This window comes from Cynoglossus semilaevis, chromosome 11, assembly GCF_000523025.1.
Source record: "Cynoglossus semilaevis isolate Cse_v1.0 chromosome 11, Cse_v1.0, whole genome shotgun sequence".
Lineage (NCBI taxonomy): Eukaryota > Metazoa > Chordata > Actinopteri > Pleuronectiformes > Cynoglossidae > Cynoglossus > Cynoglossus semilaevis.
In genome coordinates this window covers 14,071,543-14,095,060 of record NC_024317.1, presented here as the reverse complement: position 1 = coordinate 14,095,060, position 23,518 = coordinate 14,071,543, and the positions used below count along the sequence as shown (strand labels likewise).

The 23,518-nt window shown below is 44.2% G+C and overlaps 3 protein-coding genes across 3 annotated transcripts in view; 1 reads left to right on the top strand and 2 right to left on the bottom strand.

Annotated features, from left to right (window-relative positions):
- Positions 1-12,760: 12,760 nt before the first annotated feature.
- Positions 12,761-17,700, bottom strand: LOC103386496 (ADP-ribosylation factor-like protein 8B). Its single transcript, XM_008320790.3, has 7 exons — positions 17,438-17,700; positions 15,488-15,568; positions 15,279-15,352; positions 15,101-15,194; positions 14,515-14,582; positions 14,292-14,362; positions 12,761-14,151 (listed from the first exon to the last, which is right to left on the bottom strand). The coding sequence occupies exons 1-7, from the start codon at positions 17,636-17,638 to the stop codon at positions 14,102-14,104; spliced, it is 639 nt and encodes a 212-aa protein (XP_008319012.1). The 5' UTR covers positions 17,639-17,700; the 3' UTR covers positions 12,761-14,101.
- Positions 17,701-17,854: 154 nt separating this feature from the next.
- LOC103386497 (N-acylethanolamine-hydrolyzing acid amidase) lies at positions 17,855-21,042 on the bottom strand. The gene is made up of 11 exons (XM_008320791.3): positions 20,781-21,042; positions 20,046-20,210; positions 19,833-19,956; positions 19,656-19,746; positions 19,153-19,238; positions 18,899-19,071; positions 18,750-18,812; positions 18,595-18,661; positions 18,453-18,481; positions 18,111-18,180; positions 17,855-18,016 (listed from the first exon to the last, which is right to left on the bottom strand). The coding sequence occupies exons 1-11, from the start codon at positions 20,978-20,980 to the stop codon at positions 17,999-18,001; spliced, it is 1,086 nt and encodes a 361-aa protein (XP_008319013.1). The 5' UTR covers positions 20,981-21,042; the 3' UTR covers positions 17,855-17,998.
- A 972-nt stretch (positions 21,043-22,014) lies between these two features.
- The window catches only part of LOC103386511 (zinc finger protein 135-like), a 29,094-nt gene continuing 27,590 nt past the window's right edge, over positions 22,015-23,518 (top strand). Inside the window, exons 1-3 of the mRNA XM_017036427.1 lie at positions 22,015-22,366; positions 22,662-22,823; positions 22,901-23,515. Of these exons, the coding sequence (XP_016891916.1) occupies positions 22,324-22,366; positions 22,662-22,823; positions 22,901-23,515 (820 nt within the window). The 5' untranslated portion in view covers positions 22,015-22,323. The remainder of the gene's footprint in view (positions 22,367-22,661; positions 22,824-22,900; positions 23,516-23,518) is intronic.

Below are 23,518 nucleotides of genomic sequence, written 5' to 3'. Positions count from 1 at the left end.
GCAGGTGACGGCTCTACAATAAGCATGTCATCACATGCCAGGGAGAATCGGGGGCCCCCAGGTCAGACCCCACTTCCATTTACCAACCAACAGGACTGAGAGAGCCCTGACCTCCTGTAATTACTGGATTATCTTTCACGGTGAGCTGCAGTCATGATTTCATCTGCTTTATGAAGATGACAGGACGACGAGTTCAAAGACATGAGACTTGGGCGACGTCAGGGTCGGTGCAGGTGATTCATGTCCAACCTGGACTGGTTTGGTTTCACTGGTGTCGAGTGGTTTTTTCTCATGACTCAAATGTTTCAGTTCAAATATGAGGCGGAATCTCTCAGGACAGCACTCACCAAACTGTCCTGGGTTTGATGTCCTGAACCGACCCAGGTCTGAGGACGCTCACTGTGCCTTGACTATAAAAAAACTTAAATATTGATTATAAAAAAACAGATCCTGTATATGCTGATGACGCCTGCAGTCGGAAGTTAGAATATTATGAAATCTTAAAACACAGAACCTCCTGTAGAGGGAGCTGGGATGAAATTGAACTGGGATTAAATTATCATTGTAATAACATCAGACATTGAATAAACTGGACCAGACCTACAAAAAACACAGACAGAAGGTTTGAGAACTGGACATCAACCATCCAAGTCCACAAAAACATCTTAGCAAAACCACTGTGTGTGTGTGTGTGTGTGGTTCTGTTTTTGCTATACCTGTGGGGACATGTTTCTGTTGGAAAACCTGAATGGTGAGGACACGAGTTCTTGCGAGGACATTTTACACCTCCCTACTTAATTAGAGGTAAAAGACTTAGTTTTAGTTTGGGATTATAATTAGGGTTAAGTTAGAGTGGGGGTGGGGGTTAAGGTGGGGTAATTATCTGGGCTGCTTAAGATCAGGACCTAGAAAATAAACTGTGTATGAATGGAGAGAGAGAGAAACAGAGAGGGGCTTAGTGAGGAGTGAACATTAAGCATAAGGTCAAGCGCTCTCTAGGCTCCACTTACTCTCACTGCTCCACCTTGTTGGTTGTGTTTCCTCTCTGCTCCATGGAAACTCACCTTGTTGAGAGCCTTTGTTGCTCCTGGTCTCCTCAGATCTTCTTAGACCTGTCATTTTTTCCCCTGCTCTGTTCCTCACCTCTGCACCAGGACGTTTCCCTCCTGACAGGCCTGTATGTCGAACATCACAGTCATATTTACGCCTGACTGCTCCGTGGCCACGCGCCTGTCCGTGTGGTTTATGTGGGAACTGCTGATGGGACGAAGCATCGCAGGAATCTGAGCTCAGGGTCACAGAGCTGCAGGACGGTGGAGCTGCGGCACCGGGACACAAAGTGTGGCTGCTGAGGTTAATTAGACAGGGGGTCAAAGGTCAGGGACATTTAAGGGACTGCCCCAGAGAAGAATCCAGATTTAAATAAATACCTCTGTCCTGTGTCTTCTCTTCTTCTCTGCTTCTTCCTGTCCTTTCAGGAATTACAGTATATTTGACCTTTTTTCTTCTCCATTCACTGTTAAATGTTTGACACAATGACAGTTTCCTGTTAAACTTTTTTCTCTACAAATTTGGCTCCGATAAAAGTAACTCCCTAACGATCTGAAAGTACTATCACAGCAGTTGAGAGTATTTTTATACTACTACGCACAAAAATCGAAATCCCTTCTGCCGTGAGATTCGAGTGTCTGGACACAACACACAGAATTAGTTATGACCACAGTGACCTATCATTACTCTCAGTCTTAGCAGCCAGTGGAGCGCCACCCTCTGTTTTGAGTGATGATATTTTCATAACCCAGTTATGGTGAGGTAATGGGCTATAAAGGAAAAATCCTTCACCAACAGCTGCAGTCAGGATGACATTGGCTCCGTACCCTGGGACCGGAGAACGACTGCACCCTTTTCTTCACACTTGTAAGCTCTTAAATCACCGTTATTATTTAGAAAACACAGGGACACAGTTGACATGTGCCAGTGACACGACTGGAGTCAATGATGCAGAATAATTAGTTCCAGTACTTTAGTACTGTAGAGTTGGGACCAAGAAACAGAACTGAATTTGGGATTTTGTGTTTTTCCGGTTTGGGATTAAACCATAATTAGGTACACATAAGCCAATTAGACTCTAATCACCAAAGAAATATGTTATAAAACTACAAGAAAATAGTTATAAGAAAATTATAAAAAAAGTAGGACAATATTTTTTCTGTAATTAAAGCAGATTATTCTATTAGACTTGAAATAGAAAAACAACATTTGGAACAATTAGCCAACACTAGGTCAACACTGAGGGCCAGGATAATGACCACAGTTAAAAGACTGCAACAATAAACACAGAATAATCAGGAAGTCCAGTCCTGAGCCCCCTAGTGTTCATCACTGAGGTAGTTTTCATCATCCTTCGTCTATTAAACAAACACTGGAGCTCCGAGGCTGAAGCTGCAGCGACCACAGGTCCTGACAACATCTGCATGTTGTCACAGCTGTAGACACGAAGCACGATGAGCACTTTTGTATATTTATGTGAGGGGTTGGGGGGGTGGGGGGGCAGGTTGATGTCAGATGTTCTTTTAAATGCCAACCAGAGACACTGCTACTATTTCAGCTGCTCTGTGTGTGTGTGTGTGTTTGACTTTGTATTTATCTGACCACGCAATGAATTCTGGGTGACCGCGTTTCAACTGGCCTACACGTTCCTCTCTTTATCAGATGGAGCAGATGGAGAACAGTTCAGAATCCACAATGTCTGCAGATCACAGTGCCACCAGCTCTGATAGGATCTCAGTCAGACGCTCTCCACGTGACGGACTGAGCAGGCGGACCGCTGTCTGACCACGGACCCACTGAGAGAGGAATCTGATCTCCGTCCTGCGTAGCCCGGTCCAAAACCCTCTGCTTCGTCTGTTGTCTAAGGATGTTTGCAGAAATAATCTGAGAGAACCTGAACTTTGACTTCAGAGTCGTCTCAGAGCAGAGGTTTCCTAGTTTTAAGGTTCTTTTAACCCCAGATACAGACATATAAAGTTCTAACTTCAAAGTTTTAATTGACTACTTGAGCAAACGTGTTTCATGTTCAGAAAATTTTACATTTATTAACCAGAACTGCAGTTGGTGCTAAAAGCCCTGAATTTTCCCCACGGTCCATGAACATGTCCAGTTGACATTAATTGTTCACCATAAACGGACCAAAGGTGTGAATTGAAGAGTGAATGGTTTGTTTCTGTATGTGACCCAGCAGATTGTGAACTCATGGTGGATGTTTTCACTTTCTCAGGTGCAACAAGGAAGTGTCTACGTGACCCCAAACATGGAACCTTCTAGACCTTCTACAGTGGACGATGAGTCATCAGGAGACAGGACAGAAGTCATTCACCTCTGATTTTATATCAGGGGACTCAGAGTGTTCAGAGTATCAGCAGAAGCTGAGGTCACGTGTAGAAGCAGTTTCCGATCCAACGGTGCCAGCTTTAGAACCGGACTCCTGGAGGGCAGATGGGACAGTCATCCCCGACCCGATGAGATCCAGGATCTATTCTTGTCACCCGGCTTTTCTCTAACACCAGTGTGAGCTTTGAGATGGTGTTAACACTTTTACAGCTCCCCGGAGTGACGGAACACTCCGGACAGGCTGCTGTAAGAGCCTGTGGTGACAGGTCACCTTGGCAGGGACTGGTACTACCAACCTGGTCACATCAGGTCAGACCTGTTACCAGAACAGGGAGGATTCAACAAAACCAGGATAAACCGAAGGCTACGTTGCTAATCCTGGCAGGACATGCAGTAGCTAACTTGTTGTCACTGAGTTACTATGGTGATGTATTCTCTGCAGCTAGCCTGCTCAGGCTAACAGCAGGCTAGGATTAATCCTAGTGATCCAGCGCTATTCCTACCGTCAATCCTTTGACAAATTAATGTGTTTTACAGCATGTCCACGGTCTTATCAAATATGTGGCATCATTTCAATCATCCTGCATTAAAATATCACATTTCATTTAAGTCTGTTGGCTGTTTGTAATTACCACAGTCACAATTATTTATACAACGCCCTGAAAACACACTTCTCCAGAATACCTACGCTATTTAAGGTCTTTCATTAATAACCTGTAAGAGTGCGTCATTTCATGGGCCTGGACCAGCAACACTCCTGGTCCCTGGAGTACTACAGTGAGGCCTCCTGGGACGTGGCTACATTTCAACATCTAATCCTGGTGTCCTGTATCAGACTGAAGATACACAGACTGGTGTTTCTATAAATGTCTGATAACGTAGTGGTCTGTGGACCAGAGAGGGAGACAGGAGTGGACAGGAGGTGACGTGTGTGTGTGTGTGTGTGTGTGTGCTCACAAGTCGTAAACAGTACACACGTCATAAAAACGAATTCAACATGATTATTATTATCAATAATAATAATAATAATGTATGTATTGTGTCAAATATATTTCATAGAAATACAATTTTGTAATGAACCAATTAAAAAGCCTCTAATACCTAGATCATTTCTCCTGCCCTAACAGGACATCTTTCATTAAGAAAATTATTACATTTTTTAAATTAAATCTTCTTCTTTTTTTGCCAAAAGGAAGAAGCGCCGTGGTGCCGTGAGTGTGGCTCCACTGGTCTTCGTTTCTACAGATTTATGAGCACAAACAGGAAACATTCTAATTACCACGGTGGAGGAATTTAATCAAAGTGATTCAGGATGGAATGATTGTTCTGAATTTAATGATAATCCAAAGGGTTACACAAACACTTCCCACCACAGCTACAGGGAAACCACACACACACACACACACACACACACTCGGCTTAATCAAACTGCATCACCACGTCTGCTCCGGCTCCAATCAACACAGAGAACAAATCAATTATTCATCTTTTTTTACTACAGTCGTTCATATTTTATCGGCCGAGGTCACAGCTGACGTTACTGTCCTCTGTCCGAGCCTTGAACCTTCAGACTGGTCTTAAACATGGACCTGGTTTTAAAGGTTTCACCTGAACGCATCAGCATCCCTCAGACTGCAGCCATGGAAAAGGAAAATAAACCCGGTGGAGTGCATTCCTTCAGTTTCTGGTGCATCATGTGATCACTCACCCTCTGACAGCTGGACAATCTGCCTGGGACAATCAGAATGTGCAGCAGGGCCTGGACTTCCTATGTGTCCCCCACCCTCACCCTCTCACCACAACCTCTTCAGTGGTTCATCGGTGGTAGGATAAGAGAACGAGTTCAAACACGGACTAAAGTTTTTTTTCCAGAAAATCTCTAAATTAAAGACATTTTTCTGTTTTTTTTTTTCTTAAGACAAGACGATTCCATAAAACACTGAATCTAAAAAGAACATAATCTGGAGTTAATACCACGAGGTTCTAAATTGTACAGGCTGACATCCAGGGGTGGAGCTCATAAATCAATGCATGTGTCCCTGAGTGGGTGTCTGGCACAGGGGCATCAGGCCAAGGTCCACGGGTGGCAGGACTACAGACAGGACTCAGACCGTTTGGACCCAGTTCCTGGGAACCTTGTTCTGAGAGGACGACAGCTCTATAAGTCAGAGCCTGATAAAACAATCTCTGGGCCGCAGCCAGAGCGGCGTGCATCCTGCACAGATAAAGACGGACAGCCCATCCATCAGACTGGAGACAGAGAGCTGGACCCACGCTCTCCTGTCTGAATGGAGACAAGTCAATGAGCAGTAATGGAACCAGCCTCCGCTCTGACGGAGCAGAGGTGGAAGTTTAAAAAAAGACCGTACGACTGTGTGACAAGTTGAAGACTGTGAGGTGCTGCGCCTGTGGGAAAGGGTGGAGACGGAGGTTGACAATGGTTGGCCGGTGCTCTGCATGTCTGCAGCTCAGAAGACCACCAGGGCTGCAGTCAATAAGACAACACTCCAGAAGCTCTCTACCACAGAGAGGGGCAACAAGCAATGGAAAAGTGCAACTGTCAGACTCTACATTCCATTAGTCAGAGGAGACAATGGAAACGTCAGGGAGGAAACAAAAGACGGCCTTTTTTAATGCTCACAAAAATCGTACTCCTCTGTCTGTCTTACCGCCCCTGCTCTCCTCCTCCTCCCCTCTTCCCCACACTGCCTTGTTTGTGCTTCCAGGCCAGGAACTTGTCTGTGCTCCGCTCCAAAGCCAATGAAACCAATTTCGCATGAGCAAATAATAATTTCCCTTCAGTGTTTACCCTGAGTTAACCCGGTGCTGCAGGAGGTCGGCCTGTGGTCGGCAACAAGAGGAAGTAAACGCCACTTCACTCTGGTACAGGACTCTATGAATAATTCTGTAAGGAGTTCATGAAATACACAGGTGGAACAATGACGGTTGTTTTTATTTGTATGAAGGAGATGAAGATGAAGATGATGAGATATTCACTGGATCAAAGATAAGCAGACCACTGAAGGGAGCAGCCAACGGACAGAAGAAGAAGAGAATGTTCCCCTGAATGCAGTGAGGTTTTAAGAACAACTCTTTTTAAATGACACATGTGGAAATCTGCTCTGTCATTAATCCTGATCTAAATCACTTCCAACATATGGTTGAACTTAGCCCTGGGCACATTGTTCTCCTCAGCCTGTCAGCTAATGCTACAGAACAGGGAGCTGGAACATGGTGCTGCACCACAGAGTAGAAGAAGAAAAACACAGTTCAGTCGAATCCACACACTCTGGCCTCCAATACCTTCAGAGTTTTTATGGATTCATCCTCCAGGTAGATGGATGGATGGACGGAGTCGCCTTGATTCTAATGTAATAAAACTAGAAGCTTCTCAGGTCAGTTTTCCCCATGTCATCTAAGTAACATTTTTCTAACCAATAAAGTTAAAACAGCATCAAAATGTTCTTTTTGTGAATCTTTGCGTGTGGAAACAGCGGTGTGTGAAAGTCCAGCTAAACACACAGTTGTGGCTCGACAGGAAGAACTTCATGTTGTATTACACTTGTAATAGTATTCTGAGCAATGACAATGCTGTTTGCCAAATTACTACATTTAACTCCAGGAAACGCAGGCCAGGCAGGAACACAGGTGTCACGATAGAAGGAAGAACACCGACCAGAGCTACAGGAACCACAGCCACGATGACGCGACAAAGACAGAGAGAGGGCGAGAGAGGTTTAAATACCCAGGCAGCAGGTGAGACGAGTGAGTCTGATCAACAGACCAGACAAATGTCTGTCTGCAGTGACACAGTATTTATTGATTGGCTCTGCTGCTGGAATATACATACAATATATTCACCTCATCTACGTTTCAGAGACTAAAGAAATAACAATAAAAGAAGAACATTCCCGTCATTGTTCTTCATGGAAGGAGCCTCAAAGAAACGACGCACGCTGTGCACCGATGTCGTTGATGTCGTACAGTTAACCTTTAATCATGTTCTAACACATGCTCTCAGCAGCAGGAGTGTGAAGGAGACGCCAACCACGTGGACTTCCAGGCCTCGTCCCCTTCCCTGTGTATCCAGGCACTTTCCCTGCTCACTGTTCAAGCACTTCTTTAATTAGACCCCAACACTGTGACGCTGGCTCAGCAACACACACACCACACACACACACACACACACACCACACAAAAACATGGCAACAGAATTAATGAGTGGAAAGTTTGCTTTGGAAGAGTCTCAACAACAACATGCAAAATCCAAACAGCCACTTGGAAACGCCTGCGTGCAGAAGTCAGTCAAACTCACACGGACACCTCGGTGAAGTAGCTCACAGAGAAAACATTGTTGGAAACGCCGGTGAGTTGCAGGAAGGAAAAAGAACGTCATCGAGAAGCTCGGCGTCTAAAATGCATTTGTGAGACTCTTTTCTGGACCCTTCTCCGTCGGCGTCCTGTGGGGGAGCGTGTGCGTCCAGGCAGGTGGTTCGACGTGGTTCAAGTTTTTTAATAATAATCCTGAACCTGAGGCAGGTCTGGCTGCAGATGTTTCTCATCAGTTAGAACCTCAGCCATTCTATCAGTCTTTAATGGAGCTCAAACCACAGGGGAGACCGTGTACAGTAAGAGCAGCGTAAATCACGCTGCCCCAGAGACACGCACTACAAACTTCACTCATGGAAAAGAAAGAAGAAAAAAACACTTTAACTAATGCAGTAGAAAGGAGTGAGGCAGTGGAGGAGCAGCCAATCACAGCTGGCCTCCTCCTGAATCACCGTTCATCCATGCTAACCCTTATCCCTGTAGGGTTAGATAACCCTGACCCTGACCCTGACAGTGACCCTGACCCTTTTATGTTAGCTCCTGTCTACTCTGACTCTAGGTGGCGTACTTTCGGGGAACGACCTTGGATCACAATAACCTTGATTGGACAGAGCACCTGCAGCGGTGAAAAGACTGAGACGGTTTCAAAGGTTTCTGAGTCCAGCTGTCAGTGGGCGGAGCCTGAAGTGAGCGCTCAGTCCAAGGCTCATTAAGGTTCACTCAGAGGACTGATGATGGTGGTAATAATGTTCAACTCTTTCTGGCAGCCACTCTCATCACACAGAGGAAGAGGGACATAAAAATGAAATGTTCTCTCTCCTAAACGTCTCCGTGTACAGTGTAAGACAAAACCAGCACCTATAGGTCTGGACATGAAATAAAGCCCACGCTGTGGAAACAGCCTCAGCTCTTGGTTGCTACTCTGTGTTTGCAGTATATTATTTGGCTGCATTGTTAAACCCCTCCCCTCCCGCCTCCCCCCACCCAGTCCCAGCTCCCAGCCCCGTGAATTCCCGCCTGCAGTGATGCATTTGTCCTGTCACACTCTCTTTTCACAACCCACGGGGTTTTCAGCCACTGACAGCCTGGAAGCCACGGTGAGTGGAGAATAAAGAGACTCACTCAGCCACTGTGAAGTTCTCTCAACGCACTCATACCTGATGCTACACGCAGACAAAGATCCTCAGATTCCTGGAGCCCACGGCCGAAGCTGTTAGCACACAGACCGAGAGGGAGGGAGGGAGGGAGGCAGAGAGAGAGGAGATAATTCTCTTTGACTACATTTATCAGAACAGACGCATTTTCTGCACAAATGTTGCCCCCCCGACCACACATTGTCTTCAACAGACCCCCCAGGGTCCAGTGTGTTGTTAATGAATAAGCCAGTCTAATTGTGAAGCTACAATCATCACAATACTTTGTTTTTTGTTTTGTTTTTAAAAGAGTTGAGTTTTACAGTAATTCTCCCATCAACATCATCACCACACTGTGGTTCAACATAGGGAGTCATGACTTTTTGTGGCTTATTGTAGGCAAGGTAAGAATGACTGTAGGTGGTGCTAAAGCGCACCTTCAAAGCTCAGACCCATCATGCACATATATTGGTGCATAGTTTTATATAAACCTGATCCTGTGAACCGGGTCAGAACTTTTAACTAGTTTTTGTTGACACCACTGAAGACACTTAGCACGCAGCTTTCCCAGCGCGCTAGCAAATGAAGAGTTTACCGGTTGTTATCAGTGTGGTAGTCAATATTATGTGAGCACGTGTAAGTGGTACGCTGGTAGAGGCTAGGTCAAGCTAACCCTGCTAACTTTACCTGCAGATCTGAAGATTACTGCCACCTAATGGGCCAATTTTACACTGGTGAATATGTTACTAGGAGCTGTGGTTCTTAAACTATGGTAGGCATGTCATTGGTGGTACTTGCACTCCCTCTAGTGGTACGGCAGGGAGCCTGATACTGATAGTGAGTTGTTTAGTTATTAAAGTTACTGTTTACAGAGTCCATAAACTGGTCCTATCTGAACAGTGTAGTGTTGGTCAGACTGGTGGCACTCGGGGAGACAGCGGGTAAAAAGTCAAGAGTTTGAGACCTGCTGTTCCAGGTGATGTTGTAATGATGATCAATTAAAGAAAATACACAGAGGAAGTAGAAATGTGATGTTCACAGGAACAAATACTCTCTGTCAGACTCTACGGCCACTGAAGGAATCCATGTGAAATGACAACGGTTCCCTGCTACTGTAGCTTTAAGAACCACAGGAGCGGGTCTTGGTCTAAACTCAACGTTCAGACAAACCCGACCTTTAGACAACATTCAAGCAGATCCAATGACAGCGCGGTATTCAACAACTAAATCAGCACGTCATCGTTCAAGAAGACCAGCTCACTGTCTTTTCAGACCAGTCCCAAACCTAGTGTTTAAATATCTGGTACATGGCAGGTACCATGACCGCACCTGTGTCCACACAGTGTCCACAAGAAAATGTCCAGCCTTGTTCACTTGTTCACAGCCTTTTCATTAGGATTCAACACCACACATTCACTGCTTCAAAGAATTACAGGCAGGACATCAACTTTTCATTAAATATACAGAAGTCCAACATGCTTTAATAAAGTGGACTACAGTGACTGTGCCTTCAAATGAACACTGATAAATACTCAATCTATATGTAAATAAGAGCTGCAGAGAAAATGCATTAGCTGCTCTTTTTGATCAGCCCCAGGAGCTGGAGTTGGGATTTTTAATGGAATCTGAGGAAAGAGGGAAAAGGAAAAAGTGTCAGAGCTGAAGCGGTGAGGTGAGGGCAAGAAAAAAAAAAAGCATCCACGGGGGACGCTGCTATCTGAGAGGAGGCTGGAGCACAGAATAGGCCCCGAGGATTTGCTCCCTCCCAGGGGAAATGGAATTATTACATTTGGAGGTTCCCAGAGGTTTTTCTGCAGCAGCACATTCACAAAATATGACAAAAAGTCACGGTTTACAAACAACCACAAAAAAATACAACCAACACTCTGTCACATCAACAGTGGTTGTTCTGTTGGTGCAATAATAATAATAATCATACAAGGAGAAGAGTTGAACAGATCAGACTGACACAGAGCAGCGACACACACGATGGAGACTTTTATGCTGGAGTTCTGGGTAACACAGATATTCTACCATCCATCCATCCATCTTCGTCCGCCTATCCGTTACCAGGTCACGGGGACAGCAGTCTCCACCCAAATCACACTCCACCGTACCAACCCCCCTGAACCTTCCTGCAGGTGGTGAGTCCACTGGAAGGTACCAACCGCCCTAACAGGGATTGGATCTTACCCAGGAGGTGAACCCTGGGGTTCCACACCAATGACAGAGACATTTCCTCTGGGCCAAAGTGCCACCAGATATTTAACTATTATTATTAGTAATTATTCGTAATTATTATTAGTATTGTTATTATTATCAAATCGTTATTTTACCAGAATGCATACATATAAGACAGAGAAAGCTCAGTGGTTTGTGGGACTGTATTCTGTACACTGTGGCACCGATGTGAAGTTTCTCCCTGGAGCGTTCAACAGAACACAGGTCAGTTCTGTTCTTCCTAACGTTGTTAAAAATGAAGGGTTGGGGATTAGCGGTGTGGAGGCGGGGCAGCGTCGGGCATCTGCAAACACTTCATTCAAGGCCCCGCGTGGGCCATAACTCAGCAGTAACCAGCGTGTGTGGATAGTCTCATGGTTCATACACAACTGCATGGCACACAGCAGCCTCCAATACTGCTGAGTGTGTGTGGGGGGACCAGGTCAGGCCTCCATCCAACCATCCATCCATCCATCTTCTACATCTCAGTCCTTTTCAGGGTCAAGGGTGAAGCTGGAGTCAATCCCAGGGGTCATCAGGGGAGGGCGGCCTCACACCCTGGACAGTCCATCACTGGGTCACAAACACATAGAGAACTCCATACAAAGGGACCAGCAGGTGGTGCTGGGGATCAAACTGGTGACCTTCCTGCTAGAAGACAAAGCCCCAACACTGAGGTCACCTGAACAGATCATTCACGATCACTGATATCATCAAGTCATTGATCCGTTGCACTGGTTTCAGACTCAGGTTTACTCAGACGGACTGAATGGTGTGAACACATGTGACAGGTGACATGTGTAAAACGCTTATTACATAATGAGCCTATTGGTAATGGAGTGTAACTGCACTGAGAGCCTGTCACACCTGGGGGTCACCTCCACGACCTCCGCCTGTATACATCCTACAGGGCGACCAACACTTCATTCTTCTGCGGTCACCGCAGTTATAACCCACACACATAATCCCCGCTCCGACACACTCCGGCTGTGGTCTCGACTCACCCGTGGAATCCATCACCTCACACCTCCGTCTGTCCACACCTCCTAACTACAGGCCTGGCATCCACCCAGTGCCAGCAGCTGTTCATTAAACGCTGCCTGTAAGAAATGAGATTAATTAAGTTTTCCTGCTCTGACAGCACTGGCTGAGCTGCAAGAACATTATTGGTTTTATGGCTCCCTGGTTCTCAACATGTTCCAAACACTTGTCCTAGCGTTAGCAGGGAGTTACAGTACTTAAAGTACCAGTGCCATTAAAAGTTATAGCCAGCCGTTTGCTCTGTGTGAACATGCAACGACCAGGTGCATTGTGGGAACAGAGGGCTCTGGATGAAGGTTTGCTCCAATCATTTCTTCAGGAGGGCTAAATTGTCAAAATAACCACAGGCCAACAGCGCCGCCTGTGACCATTCAGTGGTATGTCAATGCACAGAATGAGTAGATTCACTGTTATAAACAGGTTATAATAGACATAACTCTTTACTCTATTAATATTATCACCACCACTGATGTTATTATTTATTATAATGAACTATTATTAATAATAATTGTAATTATTTCTAATTTTGTGGACTTACAGAAAACGACTTAACAGCGCACTCGTATCCTTTCAAGGGCCTCTGCTGCCATCTAGCAGTGACTGAGTGAACTTTAAACCAACCGAGGTTAAACTAGGAGACACGAAGATCCGTAAAAATAAAAAACAAATTTAATAGCGATCACAGGGAAAGAATGCAGCAACATGAATCAGTGAATAAAAACGATCTTTTCTTATTTTCTTATTTACAAAGCCTGCAGTTAAATGTGGGTTAGTGTAGTACATGCACATACAAACTGCTCATTGGTTATAACAGGTAACAAAAGCTTTTCTTCAGATTAATCCACACTGTCACCCACTCATACACCCCTCCCCCCCAATGCTGTTGTGGTCCCCACATGGAGGTTTATACGACCATCACAGACTGCTGCAGTACATGTGTCACATAAGGAGCTAAAACAAACACATAATAACAGAGGTGGTTTTAGAGCTCAGTGGATAAGAGTTCACTCTGCTGCAGAGAAAAGGCAGAGCGTCATGTCTGTGGCTAAACCTGTGGCCCCAGGACTCACACCACGGCCAGTGAAGGACATGGATGACATCAGACGTCCCGCGCTCTGAACTCCACTACTGTCATCTGTTCTGTTCTCTAACCTTGAGCAAAACAGCAACAGGACGCATTTTTTAAAACAACCTGAGACATAAAAACAACAGTCAGCGGACAGTTAAAGTCACAGGATAAAAGTAATTGTTAAAAAAGGCACACGCACACACACATCTAACACACACACACGGCCAGCAGGCAGCTGGTCTGAATGTAACAGCTTCACTCCTAGTGGACACAGGTCTGTTTTTCCGACATGATTCGAGAACATACATCAGATTGTCAACAGGTGGCGTTAGTGATGTTTGATTTTCTACCGTTTGGGGTTCATGTCAGTGTGTTGTCAGGAGACTCACTTCTTCACTCGGCCAAAGGCACTTAACACACCTGCTGCTGTGTCACAAACACAATGGCTGTTCACACTCTGACCTCTGACCTCTGACCTGTAGCCTGTGTCAGAAGAACACACGTTAACTTTCAATCATTGGCAAATCTTCAAGTGCAACCTGCTTCATTTGGCAATAATCGAGTTCAGAGTGGCACCAGAACAATAACAACAACAAAAAACCGACTCTAATTATCTGCAACAAAGAGAGAAAACACCTGAAAAGCTGTGAAAAGCCAGTCCATGACAGAGACAGAGACGGGGGACAGATACCAGAGTCCAAGTCTTCACCGAGCGATGACCACAGTCCACCTTCTAAGTCCAGACAGTTGACGGGGGTGGAGGCAGTGCTGTACAGAGACCACAGCCCTGCACTGGTGCAGAGAGTATGGTGGTGCAGGAGGAGGAGCAGGGGGAGGAGACAAAGCAGGAGGAGCACTGGGGTAAACTTCACGGAGGCAGGTCTCAGAGCAGGCCTGTGAGCCTGGAACGGCGCCATCTTCAGCTTCTTCTGGACTTGGAGTGTTGGATGAGCCACTGCAGGGTGATGTCTGAGGAAGAGAGAGGGAGGGGGGAGAGAGATAGAGAGAGAGAGTATAGTAGTAGTAGTGGTGGTGGATCGACACACAGACTGCAGTCTAACGTAGTTAGCATTTCATTTTCTTTGGGCTAACGTCGCTCAGATGTTCACCTATGTTGTCCTTCTCCTTGCAGGAGACAGAGTAGCAGCAGATCTCTCTGTCCTGAATGGCCGACAAGTTCCTGCAGAAGAAAGATTAGACAAACAGCAGATGCTGATTCACAGTCTACACGTAGCCTGACTTTCTGTCTAACATTAATAACAGTGAACAAAAACAACGTCCAGAGGGTGAGTTCTAACTTCATGATCAAATCCTCAACTTCAAGAGTCTCACATTTTTTCAATGAGCTGCTTCTCATCCAGGGCTGAAGGAAGATCTCGTTTGTTACCCAGGACTAAGACCTGAAAGACCAGAGAAAGAGCTGCTCAGTGCTGATCAAAATACTCATCAGTATCTTGATCAATACATTGATGGGTGTGTTAATCAGTTTGTTGAGCAGCATATTTGTACATCACATATACTGATCATATATTGATAAATATGTTGATCAGTGTGCTGATCAGTATATTGATCAGTGTATTGATCAATACATTGATCAGTGTGTTGAGGTGTCCTCTCACGTTTGAAGGACTTGTGTGGACCACGTGCTCTGACCTGTGTCAGAGTTCCAGTCATTGATGACACAACTGAAAGTCAGCCAATTTATACTGAGTCAAATATCTGCTGAGTCATGACATCACTCTGAGTCACAGTCACTAACAGCCCTCACAGCTGTAATGATTGGTTTGTCTTTCTGGAGACTTTTCTTTTTTATAGTTTATAGTTTATAAAGGCACTGTAGAGGCACAAGACTGGTGTGAATAAAACTACGATCTGATTGGCTGTTCAGTTTGGAGTGATGGTGAGCTTCTGTTCTTACAGGGATTCCCTGGAGCTGTGGTTTGTCTAACAGGTTGTGGAGTTCGTTGCTTGAAGCTTCGATCTTGTCTCGATCTGCCGCGTCCACCATGTACCTGCAGAGAGAATGGATTAACACTCACTGGACACACACCACTGTGCTCTGCCTTCTGACAGATCACGCACACCCGCACACTCACACGATAGCGTTGACTCCTCTGCAGTAACGCTCCCACATGCTTCTGAAGCGGGGCTGGCCACCTATGTCCCATATCTGCAGGAGAAAAATCCCAAAAGTGTGATGAAGAAAGAAGGTTTTTTGTGAACATTTATTCTCCTGAAACTACTTTGTGTTTCTTCCTTTACGGTGAGTGTTGAGACCACAGCTGCAGACATCACGCCGACCCACCTTTATAGTCACGTTGCCTTTGGTCACTTTCCTCATGTTGAAGCCCACTGTGGGAATCATGTCTTCACTGAACTGTCCTGACTGTCCCACACAGAAACAAGGAACAAAAACAGGTATTAGTTTGTTGATTATGAGAGTGTAGAATATAGAATTATAAAATATACAGTAGCATAAAATATCATTTGTTGTTTAAATTTCTAGATCTGTAAAACACAGATCTGACATGCTCTACGTGAGTGGTCAACTCTGACCAATGAGTCATCAAGAGAGAATAACACTGCAACTGTTGTAGGAAAACATCAGGGAGCAGCGTGTGATGGTCAGAGCTACACATGTTCTTGGACCAATGGTCAACTGATCAAACTGATTGACCAAAAGGTGCTGAGGTCATAGAGTGCTGAAAAAAAAACATGATTTTCTTTTGTCTCCTCTTTCATTCTGAGACTATTGATTTTCTTTTTTATTTCAGGGAAACAATTTATTTTCTGGATACAGTTACAAGTATTGAGTGAAGTCGACTGACGCTGTGTAGCCCAGGTTCAGGGACACGTGTGACCTCTGTGGAATTCACTGCATTGACATGACTTTTTTTGTATTATTTAAAACAACTAGTAATCTCTGATATTTTAGACTAAGACTCACCTGTGGAGTCATGTGAGAATTTTCTCTCTGCTCTTTTTGCATTGAAAGAAAGAAAGAATTCATGATTTCACCAGTGTAATAACCCCAGTAGTCTTGACTTTTAAACAGATGAATGTTGTAAATACATGTCTGACTGGTATTTCTCCTCTCATGCCGTGTCTCTTGGACAGAGACATTCGTTTACATTGGCCTTGTTCAACAGGTGTTTTACCTAAAATGTTGTTGCTGTTTGAGCCGAATCAACATGTGACAAACTATATACTTTATGTTTTAATAACGACTGGGAAACTTCAAACGCTATAATTGGGTTAGCACATTAATTAGCTATAAAACGTTGGATATATGTTATCATGCATTAACGCTGTGATTTCTATTGTTAATACTGTTATTATTTTGCTCACTGGCTCTGAATGTACACAAAGACAGGACCTGTGATGGGGCTGAGGGGGCGCTGTTGATCCACCAATTAGATGATTTGGGGCGGGGCTAAGACTGCTACAGCTCCAAAAACAAACGTGTAGACAGGTACTGGACTCATACAGGAACTTTTTTTACTGTTTAAATCTCTCCCAAACGCAGGAGGTGACAAAACCAAAGTTTTTTTAAAACCACAGAGAACTTAAGGTTTCTGATCACTGAGTACTAGCACTCGCAGTACACAGTTATTAATCTGCCGTTGACCCAGTAGTTCTAATGTTCTGATGATAGCAGCAGACTCTAAAGAGGAACTGGTTTTTCTAGACTAAATCAAACCTTAACATCAGTGGTACATACAGTAACTGGTTTATGTTTGATTTCAGGACAACAATGTTTGAGAACTAAAAACAAATATTTTGACTGATACTGTGCAACTGTAGTGGTGAAGAGAACATCACTGGTTTTGTTTATAAATTAAATATGATTTCACTTTGTGATAGTACTTTGTAATAAAAGTGCATAAAACACTCCTGTTTAATTCATTTTATAATGTTACAAAGGAAAACAATTCATACAGGAAATGTGCAATTAATTTTAAAATATATTTTTTTTAAATTATACAAGCCTAATTATTGGCCAATGCTAACTTAATGTTGTCGCCACATCCCATATATTCTACATATTATATAGCGTTAATGATTTAGTGGATGTGGATTTGACAGATAGACAGTAACTACAGCATTAGCGACACCAACAGGTCCAACAGTAACCGTGTGCTCATCAGTAGAAACACACATCGCTTTAATAAGCGGTTTAATAAGAACTCAGTGTAAAATAACCGAAGTCCGGGCCCAAGGCTCCGAGGCTCGATATTCTTCCTCAAAGACTCACCGCAATGACGTTAACGAACGTGGTTTTTCCGGAGGACTGAAGTCCGACCAACGTCAGCTCCATCTCCTCCTTCCAGAAGAGGGACCTGAACCAGTCCAGGAGTCTGTTGATGAGGGCCAACATGTTGGAGATGACACAGCAGACGCTGCGGCTGCTCTGGACGTTCAACTGTCTAATGTTGTCAAGTGTCCTCACACACATACACACACAGAGGAAGTTGCTGGAGCTGCTGTGTCATGTCATGTGATCTCCTGACGTTGTTCTTCTTCTACTACGATCTGTTTGTTTGGCACATGAAACGGGCGTCTCTGCTGCCATCTGCTGTTCACTCCTAACGCGGTCGTTCAGATCTGTACACTCATTCAACAATTCTCAAACTTTTCACACCATATTCCATCTGCACAATCTTCATTTTAAATTTTTATTAAAATCGACATAAAAAGGTATTAAAATTACATTTTATATAATTAAAAACAGAAGATTAGTTTTGATTATAACAAACATTTAGCTCTAATGTCACATCATTTGTTGTGTTCAAATATCCGGTGTTCCTGACTGTGGTCACGTTGGTCTGCAGTCCTGGGAAGACAACACAGAGGACAAATAAAATTTCTAAAGTTTTATAATGTTAGACAAAAAGATTAGAGAAGAAATCCAGGAGATCCTGTCTAACCTGTGGTCTGACACGGGAAGTGAACCTCTGTGGGTGGGCGGCACTCATAGTTGTTGTGTAAACAGTGATTCTGTGAGATAATAATGATAGAAAATAAAGCTGTAAATGTGTCAGACAAGAACTGTACAACATCCATCCACAGACGTGAACTCCACTGTTGTTCTTCTGTGTGTTGTGTCAAACAATGGCCGATTGACTGGACAGCTGAGGCTGAGCTGCAGGAACTGAAACTGCTCTGTGCAAACACACTGCCCCATCACTGCAGCGTGAAGTGTCATGTGATTCTGTGGGTCAAGAGGTTTCAAACATTACCTGATTTCTGTCTACTTAAACTGAACTCACCCGTTACACACTGGAAACAGCGACAAAACCTGGAAGTGAAAAATAAAAAAAAAAACACTAATCCATATGTATATGTTTGACTGAGACAAATGTTCAATAAAGTTTTACTCTGATTATCTCCCGGACTTTGATCCAAACCTGCCTGATAAAGTGTGTCCATGTTGATGTTCACTTGGCCTGTAGCGTTCAGGGCCTTGTTGGCCATTTCTCTGAGAAATGAACAAATAAACAGGTGGTTTTAGTTCTATTGTAACTGCACAAAGTGTATGTGCCATCTGTGAAGCTGAGACTACACACCTGCGATGGTCCATCTCTGGGGGAGGACGCCAGTGGTCATAGTTGGTCTCAACTCTGAACCATCTGAACCAGTGACAACACATTAAAAACATACTGTTATCACACTGAAACACACACACACACCCGGTCTGATGGATTATTTTGCTTACTCTCCATTTACTGGTTCCAGGGGCCAAATGTCAGCAGGACCTTTTCGGTCTCTGGTAATGACGACCCCCTCCCCGGCCCTCACTCCGCCAACGATGTAATACACCCCAGTGATGATAGGGATTTTAGAGAGACGCATCACTGCGTCCTTAAAATCCTCGGCCACCTCCATTGTCTAAACAAAGTTATACACGGTGAGTTCACACTCATTTCTCTGATTTCTTCTTGGTTTATATCCACTGTATCACTAACTCACCTCCCTCACTAACCAGCTGACAGGTGACCTCCGCAGGAGTAAAGCAGACACAGCATTCTTCCACCAGTTCCTCCAGTGTTCACTCCCTGTGGATTTCAAGCAGAAAAAACCCATGAGTCCAACAGTTTAAACACCTTATAAAAAAAACCTGAAATTGAATTCCTTCACAAACTCTAGATGAAGATTTACAGGTCAACACGGATGTTACGACGAATAAAGCCCAGCAGATTACCTCATCTGTGATTTGACACAATTTTACTCCTTTCCTGATGCACTTACTGTATGTATCCAGGCTCAGACACACTATATTTTCACTACTAAGTTCTAAATGTGAGGAGCACCAAAATAAATAATTTGCTGCCACACCGTATCACTTTCTTTTAAAGGAATCATCACCAGAACTCATCCAAAACTTTTACTATCACTGTTTTTAGTCAGTCAGGTGCCTTTTCTGCAGGAAAGGAACGCTGAAAGATTTCTCCAGATGTAGAGCATGAACTAACCTCGCTGATCTCCAGAAACAGTGAACTTGTTTGGACTCTGTGCGGTCCACAGACCGATGTAGCCAGCAAAGGTAGTTCCCTGGTACAACACCTGAACAAACGATCATGAACACTCAGGTGTCTTGGTGGAGTAGCATATGAAGGGAGAACTCTAATAAACGACGATGGTCACCTTACCACTCCATTCTTTTGGAAAATCACATTGATAGTCAGATTCCTCAAAATGTTATGTGGATAATCCAGATTTCTGCCGTGGTAAATGTTTCCCTTTGTGTCCTGAGCTACGATGCTGGTGCAGAATCTGAAAATGGACATAGATCATCTGAGAACATTCTGTTCAAACACCAATGGAGGGCTTTTGTTCATATGCTGATTAGAACGTCGACATACGCAGTCATTTCGTAAGCAAAGTTTAGAATGATGATGTCAGACAGGCTGCCTCCAAAATGTGACGCCAAACCGCGGATCTCCCCAGCGTATGGTTGAGGAATGAACAAATCCAAGACCTTAACCACTGGGGCAACTGCATGGTGGACCCACTTTGGAACTGTAGAGCTGGCAGGAGAAAAAATAAACAACAAAACAGTTGTACTGTCTGATCATGTCATCTGAAATATATATGACAACTGAAACAATATGATTTTTACTAAGCATGGTGTAAAGCTGGTTCGGGGTCCTCTCGTCTACAGTCCAACAAATCTGGTGCAGGATCAGCAACTGAAATGTTTTATATAATTTCGTTCTGTGTCGCCGAACTAACTTGTCAGTTGACCACACACCCGCGTAGCCACAGTACGCCAAGATGATGTCGCAAAATTGCCGTAAAACAATCAGCATTCTTAGTTACGCCACAAACCATGAATTGAATACATTATAAATACTACATTTATTCGTCTGTCGTAAGCCGTAATATTTTGATCTAAATATTATTTAAATCTAAATAAATCTAATATTTAAATCTATTGTTTTTAAACATTAATGGTCACAGTGAAATAGAGAGTGAAAACTTTAAGATACTGAAGTGTTTATCCGTAAACTTAGTAAAGACGTAATGAAGCACTTTTCTCAGTGTGCTTCGGTTTAAGCAGTAGCGGTGTGCCCCTAGTGGTGGCAGTGATAACTCACTCGATGATCTCAGCTGCAGCTTTCTTCAGGAAGTCTGTGTCAAACACAGTGAGCAGAGGATTCCAGCGCAACTCTGGATCTTCATCCAGACTGATGTTCAGTGTAGGAGGAAAATACGTTTTCTGTGCCGGGCAGAGACACAGACATAATGCTGCCACAGACCACCACAGTCCGAACAACAACACCGAACACCGGGCCATGAGCGCAAGTCCAGTCAAAGCCTGGCAACAAACGCTCTACTGCAGATCTACAGACTCAGACGCACAAAGACACGCCCCCTGAGATAAACCACGCCCCCACAGTGAAGCGCAGGTTTGGAGCAAACCATGTTAAAGGCGTGTTTTGGTTAAAACCGCGTGTTTTGCTGAGACCAAGGCGTAAATAGCACGACGGTAATCCTTAAGTGGAACACCTGCATATAGTGTTTATGGTAAAACAGGTATCCACAACCTGACCTTCTGACCTCTGACAGAGTTCTATTCACCTGGGTGAAAATGTGTTCATGAACCACTTGAAGTTGTAGTTATTACCTGATGGAAAACCTGTTGTGATTGTAGTCACTTTCATGACAATAAAACATAGAGCTAAGAAGGCGGACTGGGGTCCGAAAGGTTGCAGGTTAGAATCCACCAGTCACCAGGTGCCACCGAGGTGCTCTGAGCATGGCATACCTTGAGCTGCTACCTGCTCACCATGGTGATGGGTTAAAGGCAGAGGCCACGTTTCGTTGTGTGCTGTCTCACAATGACAATAAATCACTTTAACTTTACTTTACTTCACTTTACTTACTTTGTCTCGCAATGACAATAAATCACTTTCACTTTACTTTACTTCACTTTACTTACTAGCAGCAGGAGGACTCTGTGACTTTTTCTATTGCTATCAAATGGAAAAGGTGTGTGAATGTTTGAGTGCACGAATGTGTGTGTGTGTGTGTGTGTGGAGCACATGCATGCGGTATTCTATCGCTTTGTACTTTGTACCCCCAATAAGTCGTACGTTCTGAGGCGTTTCACACACTCTGTGCTGACCTTGATCAGGAGCTACGGGACGTTTTCTTTTTCCGACTTCCCATCCTTTGACTTTATCATAACTTGCATCAAGTTTTTTTTTTTCTTCTTTCCCGTCACCTTTTCACATGTAGATATCTTTTGTTGTTGTAAATAAAATGCTTGAATCGCGTGTCGAGGACGGAGGTCGAAGAGAAGCCGTGACCTCTGTGACCTGACGTCATCATCAGAGCTCATTCAAAATTTGTACTTAAATCAATGCATCACTGTCCACTTGTGTTTTTCACGCAGCCAAAAACATGATGCACATTCTCACCCAACGGAATAGACAACAGAAACTGAACAGGCCGTAACAAGTTTTCTGCTTTGAAGTAGAACTTTCTGAAGGGCCGGGAACTGTTCATGGGGAGATTATAATCTTCATTTTAGCTTCGATTTAAGCATGTCTCTTTGACGCTACAGCACAACTTGAATCTACCCTTCTCCCCTTGTCATTTTTGTTATGAACAGTGAGATGAATAAATACACAGGTCATGGAGGGAGGTCATCACAGACATATGTTTTCTACAGGTGAAGGTAAAGGTTCTGCTCTTGTTATGGGAAAGGTACCACCATGTGAATGGAATTTATTTTATTTTTAGGTTTTATTTGTGTGAATTTCGAAATGCTTCTAATAAAAATAATAAACAAATAATAACATAAATACATGGGCACTATGTTCGTGGACATCTCATGGTGTCCAATCACTTTTAGTGCAAAGATGTTTGAAGATTATGTATTTTGAATAACAGCTGTGTGTTTGATATGCAAGTAGTTTAATTTCTGATTAATTCATGAACCGAGTACAACTCTGACTATGGTCATTCTGCAGAACTGTCTGTGCTCCAGCCCCTTGATGACAGTCAGCGCTGTGAGAGGAGGAGCAGCATGGAGCTTCTGTTCCAGGTGAAAGAAGAACCAGGCCTAAGAAGAACCCAAGCAGAATGTTTACATGAAAAAAGAGACTCTGAAGAAGAGAGCTCTGTAAGAACGGGTAAGATGAGACTTTCAATGACAGGACAATGTTTTATCTCTTCTCTTCAAAGTATAACTGTGGCGTTGGTTTGATAGAATCTCCAGCCCTGCAGCCTCAGGATGACAGGCAGCCTCATGAGGGGATGAGCAGTGTGCAGCTGCTGCCCCAGGTTAAAGAAGAACCCGCTCAGGGAAACTTTACAGCAGATTGTTCACATGTAGCAAAGATGTCAGAAGAAGGTAAGTGCAGTCAGTCTGAGCTGCTGCAGAGGTTACGTCCTCCACTAGCAGAGACGGTGAGCAGCAGACACACCGTCCCGTCAACACAACTCACACCGATGCAAAACAACACAGAGGGCGACGGGAAACAGCCATTAGTCGACAGCTCGGCATCTTTGGTGACTGGTGACATAGAGTGCAGCGAGGCTCAGAAAGAGTCTTACAACAGAGCTGCACAGAGTGACAGGACTCAGAGAGCAGAGCGGCAAGTGAGAGGATCACTTCGCTCCAATGGAAAACAGAACACACACTTCCTGCAGATAAAGAACGTGAGGTCGCTGAGGTCGCCGCTGCCTCGCCCCACCCTCCCCAGCCAGGGCATCAAGAGGTGGCACAGCTGTGAGGAGTGTGGGAAGGGCTTTAGCTTTGCCTGTCAGCTGGAGGTTCACATGCGCTGGCACACCAAGGAGAAACCGTACAGCTGCACTGTGTGTC